The 19,772-nt window shown below is 29.0% G+C and overlaps 1 protein-coding gene across 3 annotated transcripts; it reads right to left on the bottom strand.

Moving 5' to 3' along the window:
- Positions 1-1,044: 1,044 nt before the first annotated feature.
- LOC107445731 (heterogeneous nuclear ribonucleoprotein R) lies at positions 1,045-16,912 on the bottom strand. Of its 3 annotated transcripts, none has more exons than XM_043038661.3 (12): positions 16,560-16,912; positions 12,811-12,921; positions 10,607-10,764; positions 7,695-7,924; positions 7,442-7,549; positions 6,341-6,517; positions 6,130-6,265; positions 5,844-6,049; positions 3,650-3,945; positions 2,993-3,066; positions 2,421-2,590; positions 1,045-1,640 (listed from the first exon to the last, which is right to left on the bottom strand). In XM_043038661.3, exons 3-12 carry the CDS (start codon positions 10,761-10,763, stop codon positions 1,257-1,259), a joined length of 1,938 nt encoding a protein of 645 aa, XP_042894595.1. In that variant the 5' UTR covers position 10,764; positions 12,811-12,921; positions 16,560-16,912; the 3' UTR covers positions 1,045-1,256. The 3 variants fall into 3 exon arrangements, with proteins under 3 accessions (XP_042894595.1, XP_042894596.1, XP_042894597.1); XM_043038662.3 differs by having other exon boundaries at positions 2,344-2,590; XM_043038663.3 differs by lacking the exon at positions 2,421-2,590.
- Positions 16,913-19,772: the final 2,860 nt, after the last annotated feature.

The raw sequence follows: 19,772 nt of genomic DNA on the forward strand, positions 1-19,772 counted from the left end.
TTAAATCTTTTCTTCCCTCTATTTTAAAAGTTTCCAACACTTTCAAAAAGGAGTTGGAAAAACTTTCAAAGTATTTAGGCTAAATTTTAGCACAGATTTAACAAATTTGTAACTAGAATGTACAATGTGAGTTATCTAATATAGTGAAAATGGTTGCTTCAGTTACAAAATACTTTTTAAATTTCTTTAGTTTCTTTTAAACAATAACAGTAATTTTAAATTCAAATCTGGAAAAAAAAATGTTGAAATAAAACTTTTAATTTATACAACTAGCCTGTTGTTCCGCTTATGTGCTTTTAAAGACCTTAAAACCTCGGAAAATGGCACATATTTTTTTTATAGACCTCTGGATAGATAGGAAACATTAATTTAATATTAGCAAAGGGGATCATTGATATAGACTGAGTCACTAATACTCTTTGTCAACGGAAAAAATACATTTTCAGTCTTTAAAGTTAAATAGTACTCTTTATACAGATAAAAGAAAGTATTCATTAAATAAAATTTTGGACTCGAGTTCATTCTGGTACCTAACATACTCCAAATAAACTATCACAGTAGCTGGCAGTGATGCTGGTTTACCTTGTAAGAACCAATTATATCACACCCTCAAAAAATAAACCCCTCTCGTTATGCAAATTAGGAGAAGTTTGAAATAATTATTTAGCATTAAAAAAAACACTGAAGCACACATTCTCAAATGCTAAAAAAAGTAAGAGAGAACAAAAATGATATAAACATAGGGACTGTCATAGTTCACTACTACAATTTAGATTAAACAATAAAAAAAGTATAAAGTAATATGTAAATCATTCAAAAATTCTTTAAAAAAAAAGAATAGCATACTTTCAAAAACTTAACAACTCTTACTCTGGCAATGAAACCTTCATAAGAACAATCTTTCAATGAGTCAACAAGTAAACATGATGTATGTAGAAGAGCCCACAGATAAAAGCAGTATATAAGTCTTCATGCAAAGTATACCTAGTTACTAATTCATCATACCAAATTTTCTAAATTTATAACAATTGCTTTTTATCTTCCTTTTCTTTTCAAATCACAAATTAGAATAGGCCTTGGGCAGGAAATAACAGCCAAAACACATCAAAAGCTGTAGTACCATCATATAACATGTATTAGGAAGATTGTTGCTCCCTTCGAAAACAAGGACACTTCCTCTTCGAATGAAAAAAAGTTTGGCTTCAGAAAAACTAGTTCAAGTATAAAAAAACAGTATTGAGTTTATGATGAGTTAACTAGCCCCACTGTTGGCCATAAGAGTCTTGGTACCAGTGTGTGGGATTCCCCGGTGTCCGATTACGGTAGCCATTGTATCCAGTGGAATTCAGTGGTTGCTGGGGTATAGGATGACTTCCCCATTGCCCAGTTCCAGCGTTTTGGAAGCGACGTTTTGAGTCCCCTTGGTTTTGATGGCTAGGTGTGTCGAACTTCCGTCCTGGCTTACCTACTAGGTTTCCCCTGGGGATGGCTCCATGAAGGTGAACCGGGATGGGACCAGGAGGTATTCCACGGGATACTCCACGGGTACCTCTGCCTAGGGGTGGTGGGACTGGAACCCTGCCACGAGGAGTTGGGGGACCAGTGGCGCGGCCACGGGGAATACCACGGCCAGCACGAGCCTGAAATAATTCATTTTATTCAGATTTCATGCAATTTTTTTAAAAAACGTTTTTTGAAGAAGAAAAAAAGGAACAGCATAAAAAATTAACTGCCCTCTATCAATAAAGATTAAGAACAGACTGTACACTTATATAATAAAAGGACAAGTTGCAAAAAATAACTTTTTAAAACTACTAACTACTACTACTATGTACATTAATGGAACTAAAATATGTTAAACAATCATCTAATATTAAATTATTCATTACATTAATATTCAGAATTTTAAATAAAAATTTAACATACAAATTAAAAATACAAAAAGCAATTAAACTAAAGGTTTGAGAGTTAAACACATCTACAAGCAACAACACATAAAGCAAAAAACAGAGAAACAAACAAAACACTATCATATCCGAGCCAAGATTCTTACATTACTAGCAAACTAAATTTTATTATTCAATTTTAAAAAATTTTGTTTCCATGAATTTTTGATTAACTATTAAGGAAATAAAGTTAGAGAGTCACATAGGCCTAGTAGCAGCGACAACACAAGTAGTAGCATTAAAGTTATCTGGCAGATGCATAAAGGGAATTTAAGGGAAATAGAAAGGAAAAGAAGGAAATGATAAAGAGAGCTTTTTTTATTGCTCGGATATGATATTTCTCGAGGGAGGACAGTGTCTTTTAAATATAAATGGTACTACGAGACACTTGACCAACCTCATGAGTTTTGTTCCTAGTGGAAACTGTAGCTAATGATGAACTATCGAGGACAAGACTCCAGCAACATAACCCACCCTCTCTGGTCCAGCTCGGGCTCGACCGACGGGTTCCCTGGGACGGGGTGCAGCTCCATATCCATAGTCATAATAGTCATCATAGCGGCCACCGTAATAATCATCATAGTAGGGGTCGGCGGCGTAGCCTCCCTGATAGTCACCATACCCGTAGTAGTCGTAGTCATAATCTGACAGAAAGCAATAAGGATTTTGGTTTCGAATAAACGCATGGTGACTTTAAAATATCATATATGCAATGCAATTAAATAATTAAATTGAATACAAGATAAAAACATAGAAAAATAGGTTTTAAGCAGCTTAAAGAGCACATTTATAAAAGAATTATAACAATTTAATATCATTTTACTTAAGACAAATTATTTAAGAAAATACATTTTAATAATAATGCATGCACATCATTGATTTTAAACAATTACATATTAATATTTTAAACATTATAATAAAGAAAGCAAGCAAAATAAGTAAAGTTAGAAGCAAGAGCACAATGGAAAGAATATGCAGAACAGAGTTTTGTTAATAGCATTTAAAGAAAAAAGATATAAATATGAAAATAATTCATCAAAACTTACCATAATTGCGAGTGGATGGTAATGGTAACCTAGCTCCTCTACCACGCGGTGGAGGAGGAGGGATACCCATCATCCTACAAAAAATAATTAAATACATATTAAGCACTAATTGTCAAGATATTACCAGGTGTTCCAAAAATAACCAATAATGAAAAAAATCAATTAAAACAGGAGATAAATTGTTTCATTTTAATCGAGAAATTAGAACTTATTAACAAGAGTAAAATTACAAAAATTATAATAAAATACTTTGCCTAACTCAGAAAACTATAAAACGTCTTTTTTTCAAAATTTGATGCAGTTCGGGTACAAAATGAACAGATGCCAGAGCAACTATCTTTCATTAAAAACTCTGACATGTAGCAGAAAGTAATTAACAACATTCATTAATTAAAGTTCCATTGAGGAACTTTGTAAGCAAGTTTAAAATTCCACGAGAATAATTTTCTGGTTTTATAAGCAGAATTCTACTACCTTTCATTACCTACCTTCTTAGACATATACCTTTCTACTTCTTTCAATTTGTCATTATTAGAACACTTGGTTACAATAAAATTAAGTTTCTGAAGTACAATCAAAATAAACCCTAAAAGAAATTTAGGTAATTACAAAATCAGAATGGTAATGTAAAATGAAAATGGAAAAAAAGTGGCTTACATAGCTCGCTGTTGCATCATCTGCATCATACGTCTTTCGCGGTTTCGCAATATCTCTTCCTTCTTTTTCTTATCAGAGGGCGGTTTGGCTAAAGAAACTTGCATAGGAGCTCCACCTATTTCTTTCCCATTCAGAGAATTCATGGCTTTGATGGCATGGTCCCGATCATCAAAATGAATAAATGCATAATCTTTAATTTTTTTAACTCTTTCAACTTTTCCATATGATTCAAACATTTCCTTTAATTTCTCTTCTGAAACATCTGTGGTTAAATTTCGAGCATATAACACCTTAACCTAAAAGAATTTAAAGTCATAAGTTACAAACAAAGATTTAAGTTAAAAGTTCCTCCCTAATAAATCATCAGCTGTTGGTTTGAAACATTTCTTCAAAATTAGAATTATATACAACTAACAGCCTTAACTATTGAAAAGCATAGAACATACTTTAATCATTTATGAACCTATTAATAAAGAAGCTTTTTCTACATTTTAAAACCGTTTATAAAACATTGCCACAGAATTTTACTCGTAGTTGAAAACTAACTTCCATAAAAAAATGTAAAACATAATTTACTTAAAACCAAATAAATAATTAATAAGAATTAAATTAAATTGTTTTTTAATTAAATAAGATTTAAAGGTTAGATTATTATATCAGTTCTACTATTCTAAAAATTAAAATTTCAATAGAAAGGTATAAGACCAATTCTTTATAGCAACTAAAACTGTTTGAAAATTTAAAAAAATAAATAATGGCCATAATTACATTAGGAGGGAAAAAACTTCTTCTTTTTTTTTTTAATTGCACTATAAAGTTGGATTTATTTGATAAAAAGAAATGGGGCAATAAAAAAGACAATCTAATTTACTAATTGTTAATGTTACTTATAATCCATTTTTAACAATATGCAGTAAAATTAACCTTTAATAATGGATAAAACCTGTTTTGGCAATAGTTGAAGATGAAAAGCATAAACTACCAGAATTCTGGCAGTTTTTTCCTTATGAACGAACAACTGTACACAAGAGTCTTAGCAATGAGAATAAGAAAAGCCTTTTCCTGAGATTTAATAGCGCAAATAGAAACTAATAAATATATCAGTAATTCACGCTTAATTGAAGTCAAATTATAACAAGCTTAAGGTTTATTAAAATTTTCAAATTAAGGTAAAAACAAAATTACTAATTTAAAAAAAATATTTCATCCCTAATTAAAAAAAAAGTATAAAATACAAGGAAAATTAATGCAAACACTAAAAAATTACCAAACAGAAACAAAAGTAAAAGGAAGCACCATCAAAAATAGTAAAACCACGACAATGCAAGATATATACCGAGACCAACTTAATTTTAACAAAATCTTATCTTAAAATTAATGAATAAGAACTAATTTTATGAGTACAAAATTTTTAGAAAAAAAACATAGCGCTTTGCTTTATAACAATCAATAACTCCAAAGAATCTGCTTCATAAAATCATCATCAGCTTTTATTTCTTTATAAAAACATACCAATTTTTAAAAAAGTAGATGTGATCTCACACCAAAGAAAACTTGCTAATGATATTCCATAACAGATAACAAATAGTTTTCGTAATAATTAATGTATTATCCGAAATTATAGAACAATAATTTATCATAATAAATCAAGGATAATGAAAATTGAGAACATAAGTGGATTAAAAAACATTATGTTCCGGGAACGAAAACTAATAACACTGATTCTGATCAATAAAAAAACACAATTCTCTTAAGGCAGAAGTTTTACAATCTAAATCAGACATCTGATTGCAGGCTTTTTCCTGGAAAAGCTTAAAAATAGATATCTTTGAGGAATCCAATACCTGCCACTTTGGCAAAAAATTCAATAATTTTTACTTACTTTACTGCGCAACTTACAGTAGTGAAAATGAAATTTCATATGATAGGGTGTCAAATCCCCTTACGAATATCAGTTTTTGTGGGTAAAATTATTCTTCCCCCTGACTATTACAACTTTTTTCAATTTAGTTTTCTTTGACTATTTCAAGTATTCCAGCGTGTACGAACTCTTATAAATTGTACAAAAAAATTCCATAAAAGTTATACTTTTTGTTCCTTTTTCTTTTTAATTCCTACAGCTGCAAGATATTTAATATTGCTTTTTATTTTAAAGATTAGAATCATACAAAAAAAATATACAAAAAAATCATACTTTTGACATCGTTTCTTCATCAGGTTCTTCTTGAGGATCGGCCCAGTCAACAATGATATCACATCCCCAGACCTTTATGCGTCCTGTACTTAATCTTCTCTTAGCTAGAGAAGCAGCTTTATGTGAATCATATTCCAGAAAGCAGAAGCCTCTATTTTTTTTCTTATCATCAGGTGAACTATAAATAATGACTTCTGTGAGTCCAGCTAAATAAAAAAAAATTAAAAATTATTTTTAAAACTTAGTTGTGAGAATAATAATGAGATAATAGTGAATGAAGCCTTACGGGCGTGCTTAGTAAATTCTTCAAAAAGTTCGTCCTTTCCTCTATTTTTTGGAATGTTCCCAACAAATAACCTGTGATTATTTATTGACACTGTCACGCCAATGAATTTTCCTTTTCTGATTTCATGATTATCCAGCTATAGTACAGAAAAAAAATTTTTAGCTAAAAAATTCAATGGACAGTAAGAAAAATGAATAAGTTACAATCATACCTGCTTCACAGCATTTTGAGCTCCTGATTTATTTTTGAAAGTAATAAATGCATAACCCCGATTTTGTCCAGTCAGTGGATCCATCATTAATCGTAAATCCCAAAGAGGACCACATTTTTCAAAAAGAGGAATAAGCTCGTCTTCAAATATATCCTTTGGAATTTTACCTACAAAAATCTGCAACAAAAAGGGACTACTATAAAAAAAAACTTGAAGTTTAGACTATACAACTAAAAGGAAAAATGTTATAGACTTCTGCAAAAATTAACATTCACAGGCTTTATAGTGGGACAAAGAAAAAATCAGGACAACATATATCAAAAATATTATGTCATTTCTTTAAAACAGCATATAGATAACTTTTGAAAAAAAGAAACTGCAAAATAAAATTGCATGAAACATCACTAACAATCTTAATATGGATTTATTCTAATTAATAGTAATTTAAACAGGAAGAGGTCCTAACTATATTGGATTTGCAAATTTCAATATAGTCTGAAATTATACCTATGGTGCAAATAAAACTTACAAGTTGGTAAAAGATACTACAGGAAACGTAGCCAAATCTTTCAACAAGAAATAAGCACCTTTTAAGTACTCAAAAAATTTTTTAAGCACTATGTATATTACAAAATGCAAAATAATTTTCAAAGACTTTACATGATCATGATGAGACAGCTAGTTTCTGAGAAGAAACATTTTATCGATTCTATTAGCCACCATAAAAAAAAAAAAATCTAGATTTTTTTTCTTTCGATTTCAGAGGGTGCAAAATGAAGCCTGAAATTGAGAATATCCTGCAAAATGCAGCAGAGTTGCATATGGGAGAATCTCACTGAACCCATCACTGTACACGCACATGCTGACTCACAAATACTTCATCAAACAAGTAAAACGATAGGGCGCTTGCATATGCTACAGACCATCGGTTCACCGAAGATTGTGGTAAAGAAAAAACAATCTCATTTTCGAACAGATAATGTATATCAAGCACTTTTCAAATGAAAAAAAAAAAGCATCTTTAAGGGCTTTTAAAAAACGAATATAAACACCTTTAAAAAACTCTATGCACCATGTACTATCAATACCCACTGTACTTACTTCACATCCACTTCCTGGAGGTGACCCAGTCCAATTTGGAGGTGGTCCACCATATTTTCTTTGTCCAGTAGTTACATCAAGTGTATACCCAGTTCTGTCTAAAATAGCCTATAATAGAAGATAGACAAATATATCAAATCAATTTCGACAATCATGCCTATTTTTATACACATTAATAAGAATTTTTATTCGATTCACACTGAAAGGTTAGCTAATTATAAGTAGTAACTTAGCATTGAAAATATTATCATACCTTAATTTTCTCCTCATCTGGCCCCTTGGTAGCCCCAGTACTAGTATTTGAAGGAACTTTCATTTTTTGACGATAAGTTTTCATAACACCACACAGAAACGCACTTTTATTAGAAACGTGTTCTAAGCTGCTATCAAGGAATTGCTTAAGAACAGTGAAAGCACCATCTACTGGAAATTCTTTAATTGCATCCAAAGCTCGTTCGTCCAAATCATTGTAGCATAATTTACCTGCAATAAATAAAAACCAACAATGAAATATTATAGATACAACTAATGATTGACTGCATACACAGGAAAAATCCCTAGAAAATAGCTAGAAATTTTCCCTAATTATAAATTTGAGATTCACTGCTTTAAAAAGGTTTATATATATATATTGATAAAGGAATGATTTCAGTACAATTATTCATAGCATAAACTTTTTCACTTTGATAGACTTATTAATATTTAATAATACATATAACCTGATATAGCCTATAATTGGATGTTTCAAAAATACTGTTTATATTTAAATAAAAAAAAAAAGACAGGATTCTAATAAATAAAATTTTAAAACAGGAAGGCAAAACCTAGTTCTATCATGATTTGCAGTTATACTTAAGGTACATAAATAAAAAAATTTTTAAAGAGTAATGTTAGCTTTTTGCATGAATAACATACGTAATGCAACTCAATATTTGAACTATGTAATTTTAAGTTTGAACGCATCCATAAATAAACTTTTAACACTAAAATATTCAGTTTTTCGTTTTTTTTTTCCAATTCTCCTAAAATATAATTTGAAAACAAGTAGACATAATTTATTGTGCATTCAGCCTGAAAAAGTTCTGTATCAAAAAATCGAATTAAATATTAACATATATGGGTTTACTTTAACTTCCAACGACTTTTTGGCTTTAAATCTTCAGCCAACATGATTCTGCCAAGTATTTATTAATATGAGATATAGTGAGGCAGGCAGAATTTTATTTTCTTTCGGCAGTATCGTTTTTCGATAATATGCCTATAATGGATCTTTCCTATACTACAAGGCCTTGATTAAATACTACTTTTAATTCATATTATGCAAAATTTATTACTTCACTTAAAAAGTCGATTTTAAACATTCCTTTAATTTTATATCTCGAGCTCTACAAGTGTTACTGAATAAAAGTTTTATAATAATTATGATCCTGTTTTCATCAGAAACTGTCCTTTTTCATAATCCTGTTTTCACCATCTCTACTACACCAGTAAATTACCAATTTCGGCCATTATATAGGGTGAGTCTGAATTAGTTCTAGGTGAGGTAGGGCAACTGCATTGGAACCCATTATTGGAAATTTCATTTTTAGCCTTTCGAGGCATTTCCTTATTATAACCTTTTCTGTGTTTGTAAACTTCTTTTTTTAACCTAAATTTTCTTAATTTCATATTTTATAACAGGGTGCGTAGCCAAATCTTTGAATAAAAAATAAGCACTTTTTAAAAACTTTTTAAGCACTTTACAAAAATTTTCAAGCACTCAAAAAATCCATATTCGATCAATGATATTATTGAAAACAAAAACTTTTTATGAACAGTTTTAGCATTGAAAAAAATCAAAAAAGATAGGAGCGTAAATCGAAACACTCATGACTTTCCCACATCACCGAGTGAATTCAACTTGACCCTGAACTCAGAACAAAAGTACCCTTACCCCCTACGTCAAAAAAGGTGTTTAGAAGTAAAATAAAATAAAGAAGAATAAAATTAAAATAAATTAAAAAAGAAAACATTTCATAAGGATCTGATATTCTCTATCTGAATTGGAGCACTCTGGTTTCGGTTACAAGTGTGCGCGCACACGCAAGTCATAACGTTAGTACGACATGAAGTCCGCGTTAATGATTACGTAGCAAACTCCCCATTTTTCGTGAAATGCATGGGATCCACCAGACATCACTGAAGGGGGAAAAAATTATTTGGAAAAATAGCACTTTTTAAAAACGCAATCTGAAAAAAGCACCTTTAAAAGCTTTTAAAAACAAAATCTCCAAAAAAGCACCTTTAAGTACTTTTTACAAACGCTACGCACCCTGTATAATGATTAATGTCGAAAATGGCATTGAAATTGGTTCAGTATTAGATTTTAATCATTGTTCAAAGATTTGGCGACTTAACTGACAAACTCTCCAAATCTTCTAAATTGGATTAAAAATCTGATACAGAACTGATTTAAATGCCGTTTTCAAAAATAAATATGAAACAGTCAATAACAGGGAAGCGCCTCTAAAGTCGTATGATGACATTTCCAGTGATAGATTCTCATGCAATTCTTAAGTGCCCTTTCTCTTCCCGCATTATTTTAAATTTACACCTCGAGGTCTGCAAGGTAATAAAATTTTTGTTATGCTTATCCTGTCTTTGTTATGACATCCTGTCTTTAGCAACTACTTTAATTAGAAATGCTGCATTAACTGTTTTAAATTTCATCCATAAAAGAAAAAAAATTTCATTCTTTAATCTACACTAATGGAACCATCTTACAATTATAATTACCTAATAAAATAATTTCTTTTTATTTTAACATTAGGTGTAAATTAGTTTTTTTTTTAGAGTTGGGTCTTATTTTAAAACTTACTTATACATTATGTGACAGATAAAATAAAAATTCTACTTAAAATTATTTAATTTGATGCAAATACATTTCTAAATTGACCAATTAAAAATATATAGTGCCTTTAGCACTAAGGTCTATATTAAAACTGCTAGAATTGTGGTCTGACTAAATACTTCAGCATGTGACCCTACCTAAGTTAAGCGCACTATGCAAGTGCCGCTTTAATTGGAAAAGATATGCTTACGTAAGTGCCGCTTTAATTGGAAAAGATATGCTTACGTCAAAGTAATAATTTTTACAAAAGAATATCATGGAATATGTGTAAACACCTGTTTTAAAAATTTCTTCCAATTTAATCACAACTTTTGGATTAAGACCATATTCACATAATTTTTTGAATTCATCAGATTTTTCTGCGAAGTCCACATTTTCTGAATGATCCATTAAACGTTTTTGATTAGGAACACCTCCATCTCTCTCAGCCATTCTGAAAAAGGAAATATAAAAACTTACACATTATAAAGATGATTACATAAATTTTATTTTCAATTCTAATGAACTATAAAATAGCATAATATATCAAAATAATTTAATTAGACACTTAGGAGTTTCTTTCCCTTTCAAAATAATTCCCTTTTTTATATTTTTGCTATTTAATCAGCATATTGGCAGATTCTCAATAAAATGATTTTACAAGTTAATATTTCACCAATAGTTTAAGTTATGTAAACAAAAAAAACAAAACAAAAAAACATGATGCCTACAGGTCATGTTCCATTACAATTTCACATAACTGCCAGCACAATATAAAAGTTTTGAACCTGCATTACTAAAATTATTAGATATTCATCAAAATAAAACTAAAGAAAAAATAAACAGTGAAGTTAATAAATTTTAATACTTTACTGTAAAAAAAATTTTTTTGGTGTATTAAGAATTTTTTAAATATAGTGAAAGCAACAAGTTTACCAAATATATCTCGCAGAACAGATATACAAGATAATCAAGATATATAAGATAATCAAAAAGTATTATGGGTACTTTCCAGTTAGCCGGACACAAGGAAATTCAAACAATTTTTATTTAATTTATTTAGTTGAAATGTACGTTTAAAGTTTTTACTAACGTTTGGCGGACTTAAAAATACAAACAATATGTATTTAAAAAGGTTCCTTATTTCAAATCTTACAAGAAAGGCTAATTTTGATACTTGAATCAAGTTTATGTGACATATTTTCAAAGTGATATTTTAAGATAAGTGCAGAGATAACTTTCAAGGACCTTTTTAGTGAAGGGTTCATTCACTTTCGGCTAAAAAGGCCCCTCATAAATGAACATAACTTTAATGAATCTTCTTAATTTATCTACTTAATATAACTACCTATAAAAAAAGACTGTGAAAAAATATCAAAATTGAAAAAAAAAAATTTTTTTTAAGGTCTCTGTTACAGCAGAGACGACACGAACATTTCTCATAAAATGTTTAACTGGTCTTTAAAGTGTTTATTAAGTCGGATGAAACAGAAGAAAAAAAATACAAAAACACGTCTCCTAGAAGATATTTTTTTAACCAACACATCAGAGGCACCAAAATAATAATAAGAAGAGCACCAAATGGTTTTGTTTGGTTAAATTATAACCAAACTTTAAAAATATACATAAATTTCTGATTTACATATATCTGAAGGAAAAAATCAGAATAATACTGAGTATCCCTTAGGCAGAATTTTTTCAGCTTTCTACTACAAACTTCCGTGCACGAATATTTTGCTTTAAGATACTTTTAATTAGAACAATTACTAATTTAAAGTAACAGAAACTTTGTGTTTACAGAATAAAGTATAGAATAAAAATGTATAAAATTTTTTAATTGTTGATGTAATATTTTTTAAATTCTAATATCATAGGCGATATTCTCGCATTTTGTAGGCGTAAAAATTCACTATTTCCTCTTTCGAATTTTGTAAATCATTACACAAATTGAAATTTGCAAATAAATTAAACTATAATAAATTAAAATTCATACATATAAAACTTAAAATCTGTGCAGTAACTACCAAAATAAAGATCAGGAATTACATGAATAAGACTCCTTAAAAAAAGAGGTACCCAAATAAATGTCTGCAAATATGATGCTCTTCAAAGAACTTCTTCTAGAACGTGATCTATCTTTAACACTTTCACGATTTCTGAATTATTTAATTTATTAAATTGAAGCTTTAGCTGAAGCCAGTCATTACTGATTTTTATTAAAATCTCAAACGAGAATAGAAAAATCTTGATTATTTGTGCAAGAAAGACATATTTCAAAAAAAAAAATTCTGCAGAAAAAGGAAAAAAACATGTTTAGTGACAAAATAAACATTCTAGTGAAAATATAAACATTTAAATGTGTCAATGATTAAACGAATAACAAAGAAAATTAAAAAAAATTTAATACCTCAGTATTTCAAAAAAAGAGCTTAAACATTTGTGTACACATAATTTAGTCACAGAATGAAGAGGGGAAAAAATATACAATTTACAAACTTACCATTACAAAATTTAGAAAGGTCATTCTTTGGGTGGAAGGCAAGTTACTTCCGTCCCATGTTAAAATCATTCTCTGAATTTCTTATACAGTGAAACTCATACTCAAAGAGTGCTAGAAAGAGATTATTTGATACATTAATTATTAATATATTTGATACTTAGTTTCAAAAACTATAAAAATGATATGGCATGGATCTACACTGGTATCAATGAAAATCGAATGCATCAAAAGTGTTTACTTAAATGTGAGATTAAAATTTTGTGTGCCATATAGGACTGGGCAGTAAATCGTTGCATCTCCGTACATAGATTTAACACAAATATCAACAGGTCAATATAGGTTTCAGGCGATGCATCAGAAGTTAGGGGATGGTAGCATTGAGCCCAACGTGTTATTCAGAATTTTCTTGTCCTAATTATGAGAAGTTTATTCGATCTAACTGTAGCCAAATAAAAAAAGGAGCAAATATATCACATTGATTAAATAATTCTCGAGATACACATTGGAATTAACAACAAAATTGCTTCTCCTTAAATTAGGAGTTAAAAATTTTTTTTTAAAACTTTTCTTTTATTGGGAAATTGGAAAAAATTCTATATTGAGAAGAAACATTTCAAGCAAGCAATCTTTTAAATGTTTGTCAGTTCAGAATTACTTTACTAATTATCAATTTTATATTTTAGTATTGGCCTCATTACAAAGTTCCCCTAGTAATAAAATAGGGCAACGCACTCACTTAACATCTATCTGATCCTTGAAATAGGTTTATAAAATTTATAGTTTACAAAAAAAATTTAAGACATGCTATTTTTTCAAAAATAGTAAACTAACAAAGAACGTTTAATTGATAAATAACTTGAAATTTTTGATAGTATAAACTGATAATTATGAGAAAATAAACAAGTAAAAATCCATTTCTTTCAAATGAAAAAAAAAATTATGTTTAAAAGAAATAGTTTGAAATTTAAAATCACTTAAAAAATACAATAACCCCATTTCTCAATCCCCCCCCCCAAAAAAAAGACACTAATAAAAATGTAACTAGTTGTGAACAATACAAACAAAGTAAATATTCGTAATAGTAATCAGAATTAAACCTATGAACTTAGACAATTTTACCATAATTATTTGAACAGTGAATAAATTTTGTTTTCAAAATGGAATATGAATATAAAGGTAAGTGTTTTTAAGGGATGGCAGCTTAATTTTTTAAAAAAAGAGCAAATTTATTAGAATCAATTCTAGTTGAGGTTATTATGAAATTTTTTTTTTCAGTTCCGTGTTCTCATAGTTGATCTCAAAGTTTCGTTTTTCTCCAACAAATCTAAGTAAAAATAAGTGATTAGCGTGGGTGAAGGAGAACTAAGGAAGCAAACAAAAGGCTACTGATGACAAAATAAATGTCTGATTAATGAGATTATGTGTAATGAAATTTAAATTTTAGATAACAGGAACTCAAAATCTTGTTTGAATATAAATTATTGATTCGCGGATCAACAAGCTTGAGGATCAACAGGCTTGACGGATTAAAGGAAGAATCACATGGGATATTTCTGTATCCTGATCTGTCACGCCAACTACAATCGCCAGGGTGCCAGATAAATTAAAAACTAGCAATTTTTTTAAAAAAAAGTACATGTTTATGCCCATGGGTGGCTACGAGTTATCCTACCTTTCAAATTGGTGCCTTACCGTGTTTTTTTTAAAAAGTTTCTTGCGGGCCGCTGCCCGAAAGATGCGTAGACTTAGCGATTATATTGCCACAAATCACAATACAGATATCTACCCAATCACACGACTGATGCAACTAAAATAGAATACAATCAGTATAGACTGGTGCAACTAAAAAATTTTTTATATGAAAATATGAGACAAAAATTCATAATTGTAATTACAAGAAATAAAATATTATCTACAAATAACATACATTTTAAATTTGAAAAGTGAAGGTACATAATTATATTATAAAAACATAAATCATTTATCTGGCTATCTTAAGTATGATTTTACTACATGCAGCTAAAGGTTGCAATAATATCTAAACAGATACTTTTTAAAAAATTTTAGTTTTTAAAAAAAATTGGGGCTGCAAAAATATTTAAATATTGCTTATTATTATTTTTTCATTGCAATCTTGCTTACGACAATTAGCGGTCTGCCAAGGCCAAATTTACTACCGTATAGCGGTACCTTCACAAATTCAACTTTAGGAAAAACAGTAGCTTCACAAAATATTTTTTCTTAAAGTTTTATTTTTGTATGCTGTAAGAAACGATAAATTCATATTTTTGTGTTGATTTTATAATGATAATTTTTAATCTTTACAAATTATATGAAAATTGTCACAAAATAGGTACCTCTCAGTAAAATCTAGATAGACCTCTGATAATAGATATGCAGATTGCAAAACTATGAAGATACAAATATCTAAATATAAGTTAGCTTTTATATAAAGGTAGTATTAGAGAACAAGACCTAACATAATTTATTTATCTTAAACCAAATAGTAATTTTTCTTAAAAGTGGGTAGAACTATAGCAGAGCAACTTTACTGTAATCCGACCTAACTAAATTTACTCTTCATTGGATATCTAACAGACAAACTACTTCCATGTCTTTAAAATTTTAGAATGAAAATAAAAATAAATGTGATTTTTTTAATTCAGTGACTAGTTTGTAAAAATAAATATTAAATACTGCTAATAGATTTTATCAAATAATTTAGCTGGTAAATAATTAACAAAATTGATTTAAATAATTAAAAGAAATCTGATTTAAATCAAATAAATTCAAATCCCTTTTTTTTTTTTTTTTGAAAAAAAAAATCTTGCACTTAGCCAACTCTTACAAGATAGTTTTCCGGAGATAAATTAAAACATTCTTCAAAAATTGTTAAATAGAAAAAAATTTTACACACTCCTTTGAATAGAAAATGCTTTTTTTTTTTCTTGAAGAAATTTTTTTTTTAATTAAATTATTTTATTGCAATAAACTAATCGTATATAAAAGTGTATTTCTCCTAAATTACATTAAAATATTTACTTTGAAATATAAAATAAATATAAGGAAAAAATAGAATAACTTTTATTAACAGAAATTTTTAGTTTGCATATGTAGATAAGCCCTGGTGTAATCTTTCTAGTTATTAATGAAAGCTAATTAAACTGCAATGGAAAAAAAATAATTCTAGCTAATAATGAACATTAATTGATTTTATTTGAAATTATTTCAATACCAGGGATTCCAACCTTGAGAGAGGATTTATTTGACTAAGTTCAAATTAATTAAACATGTTAAATAAAATTCTCAATAATTTAAGAATGACTAAAAAAAATTAAAGATTTTTAAACAAATATATCGCTCACTTTTTCTTTTTTATTGTGATAATTAGCATCCGAAAGATATAAATTTAAATTAACTAATATAATGATAAAATGTGTTATATCATTTGTATGTGTAAATAAATATTTTTTTATTTCCTTAGAATAAAGTATTTTAACACTAAAAAATTGAATAAAGTTAATAATTTTATGCTTAAAAGGCTTGTGAAAAAAATTAATAATGCAAACTTTTTTTAAAAAAATTTAGAGATAATCCTGAACATTTTAGTCTTAGCCTTGATAAAATATTGCACCTATGTTCCTTTCATTAACCAGCCAAAGAGTTTAGGGGGACGATCAGGGAGTTTGGCCACCCCTTTCTCAACGAATTCAACATGTTACAGGTATTCGAAAATGATTTGCTCTTACCAAAGCTCGGACATCCATTCGCAGATCGATTTCAACTTGCGGCTTTTCGAGAGAGCGGTACAACGTGATGTTCTAGACTACGGGGTTTACACGACCGCCCAAAGGGCTGTTAGAGAGCGCAAAAAATTGCTCTTTTCAAAACTACAGATCTTTGAGCTTAATTATAACAAAAACTGATATTAAATAATAAATTTTAAATAAAATTTAAGAAAATAACTGTAACGTTTAAATACAATCTGCAAACATAAAAAATTTATAATTTTCAACAAAAATCAAGAACACTCCCTTCTCCTTCGAATCATCTATTATTTTATTTTTCTCTTACTCCGATGTCGGCGCTACCGGCAGCGAATAACGTTGCCACTTAATTAAATTTTCTGTAATTCTATTTTATTATTTAATAATGAAATATTGAAAAGACACAGATATATCTCAGCTAGCAAAACATAAATGTTTTCAAGAAATTGTATTAGTTTCGTTTTCGGTTTTTTGAGTTTCGTTTTTAGTCTCTACTTTTTTGTGTTTTCACGTACAAATCAGTGGCGGCGCTGCAGAAGTGGCGTCATGATTAGCAAGATAGGGGCGTTTGTTTCGGGTGGCCCATGTACGTGTACAGCGGTTTTTGTTTTTTTTTTTTTGTTGAGGAAAATGAGTTTTAAAATTCAATTATATTCTTTTTATTCAAATATTTTTCTTTCTCCCTCACTGCCCATTTTAAAAATAGAAAATTATTTATTAAACTACTTAAATATTGATGAAAAAACTAGAGAATGCTTGTATATACATATATATTAAGAAAAAAGAAATGGATGGGGATAAAAAGATGAAAAGTTGAGAATACTTAATAATTAGAATGCATGGCAAACCCAAATGCAAGCATACTTTAAAAAGGTATGTTTTTAAATCAACCTTATTCTTAAGATTGTAGCTAAACTAAGAGTAATAAAGAAAAAAATAAATAAATAACAAGCTAAAAGGTGACTAATTGTGGTCAACGATAGCAATTGGAATTTTTGATTTCCCTAATTTTCGACTACTTCACGCTTTGATTGTGGTAAAAATAACTAAAATATCGCAATTAGTGATAGTGGTTTCTTTTTTTCGGTGTTAAAATACTAAGTTAGCCTTCGAATTTAATTTTTGGGATTAGAAACATAATAAGAGTGGTAAAAGAAAAAGTTGTCATTTGTGGTTAAAAATTAGCCAAAGGAATACAGTTAAACTCAACAAAGGATTTTATTTATTATTTTTTTCTAATATCACACACTACATAAAGTGTGGGGCGATTTCTAGGGCATTTTCTTCATCAATTGTATTATAATATGTTAAGTAACTTACAAAAACGGAAATTTTATGTAATTATTTTGAACTGCATACATAACTCTATTTTTTTAAGACTAAAAACTTTTTTGTAAGCTAGAAATTGCATTAATTAGAACAATTAAACTAAGCGTCTCATGCCGAAGAGAGCTGAAACTGCGCAAATACATTATTTTTGAAATAAATCGATGAATAAAGCCAATTCAAAGATATCGTTTAAGCAATTTATTATTTTGCATCGAAAGTATACTTATGTAAGTGATTTTTATGTTCGAATTCATATTTGAATTACAATTATTTTTTTTAAAGTTGGTTATAGCTACCGTGTGGGACATCTAACAAGAAAACGCAATGTCCCGCTCGTGAGGGTTCGTAATGAAACAGCTTCAACATTAATTTTGACCAATTGTAGACCTTTATTAAAAAGATTTACAACGTATTAAAACATTTAAATAATAAAATTATTTCTCATGGCAGTTTATTAAATGAAGCAAATTCCACTAGGTTTCAATAAAATATGAAACAGGAAATAAAATAAAAATTTTCTTCCAAGAATTACAACTATATTTTTTTCTTAAGTCTGAATATATCGTGGAGTGTGGAAAATTTTTTTACAATTTGCTTTGGTTTACATGTGGAACTGTTGTAAGGAATTTCTCATTTATAAATGTTTTCTAACGTTCAATTTGCTTCGTTTCATTTTATATTTTATAACCATCGTTGATCAGCCGACCCAATTTTGAGTTTACGACAACTAATGTTCACACCAGTAGCCTTGCAATTTTAAACCCAATCCAGACGACAAGGGAACTCCTGGATGAAGTATTAGGAGAAAATTGCCTTCGCGAAGGACTTTTTGAAGGAACTAACCCACGCTACATGGAGAAGAAAACCACGAACATCTGCCACGGTTAGCCTGTCGGCAAGGAGACTCTAACCCACGATCCTTCAACCGCTGAGGAATTTTACGTCAGCACTGGGATCGGTGCATGCCGGATGTGGAATTCGTATCAACCAGCCACCTCTGGGATTCAAGCCCAGTTCACCTCATTGGAAGGAGAACGCTCTGTCCCCTGAGCCATCACTGCTCAAAAATTTGCTTCATTGATATTTAAATCTTATCTGTACTTTTTCTGGGCATTATTTTTCCTAAATAATTGAATTGAAGCATGCAATCATTAAGAAACTTTTAGCAGGACTTTTTTTCACGATTAGAAGTTAATTCGGTATCAGTACATTGACATTGAATTTCAACAATTTTCATTGTCTTTCTACTATATAATTCATTGTTTCATTTCGGTAGCATTTAATACTGTCTTTGCACAGTTGTTATTTATATTTGCTTTTTTATTTATTTCTAAGTCATAAAAATATTCTGGAATTTGCAATATTTGCTTTCGGACACATACTACATACTATCATAAAAAACCTACCTGTAGACTCATTCATTTGCTTCTTCATCTGATATCTTAAATTATGAAGTTATATTTACCTAATTTTGAAAATTTAGATAGTTCTTTGATTCTTTCAGCCCTAGCTCCTTTTTTGTTTAATTCTTTTTCCTGTCTGGGATATATCCACTGAAGAGATTGAGAATACAATGAATAATTAAATCACATATTTTCTGGGAAAATTTAAAAAAAAAATTATTTTCTAGAATTTGAAATTAGTAAAAATATAAATATACAAAATAGTACTTTTCGACATTTTTCATTAAATTTAACACGCAAAAGAGCTATAATTATTATTTTCATTTAAATTTATTTATTTTTATCAAATATTTATGCAATTAAACTCAATTCGGGCAAACGAAGAAGAAACCCGATTTCCAGTGTTTCTAAAAAATTTCTACTTCATGATGTCACGTGCGAAATGTCATCTTCATAACTTTTT

The sequence above is a fragment of the Parasteatoda tepidariorum genome, chromosome 8 (assembly GCF_982258835.1).
Source record: "Parasteatoda tepidariorum strain Cologne lab strain chromosome 8, Ptep-v5.0, whole genome shotgun sequence".
In the NCBI taxonomy this organism is placed as follows: Eukaryota; Metazoa; Arthropoda; class Arachnida; order Araneae; family Theridiidae; genus Parasteatoda; species Parasteatoda tepidariorum.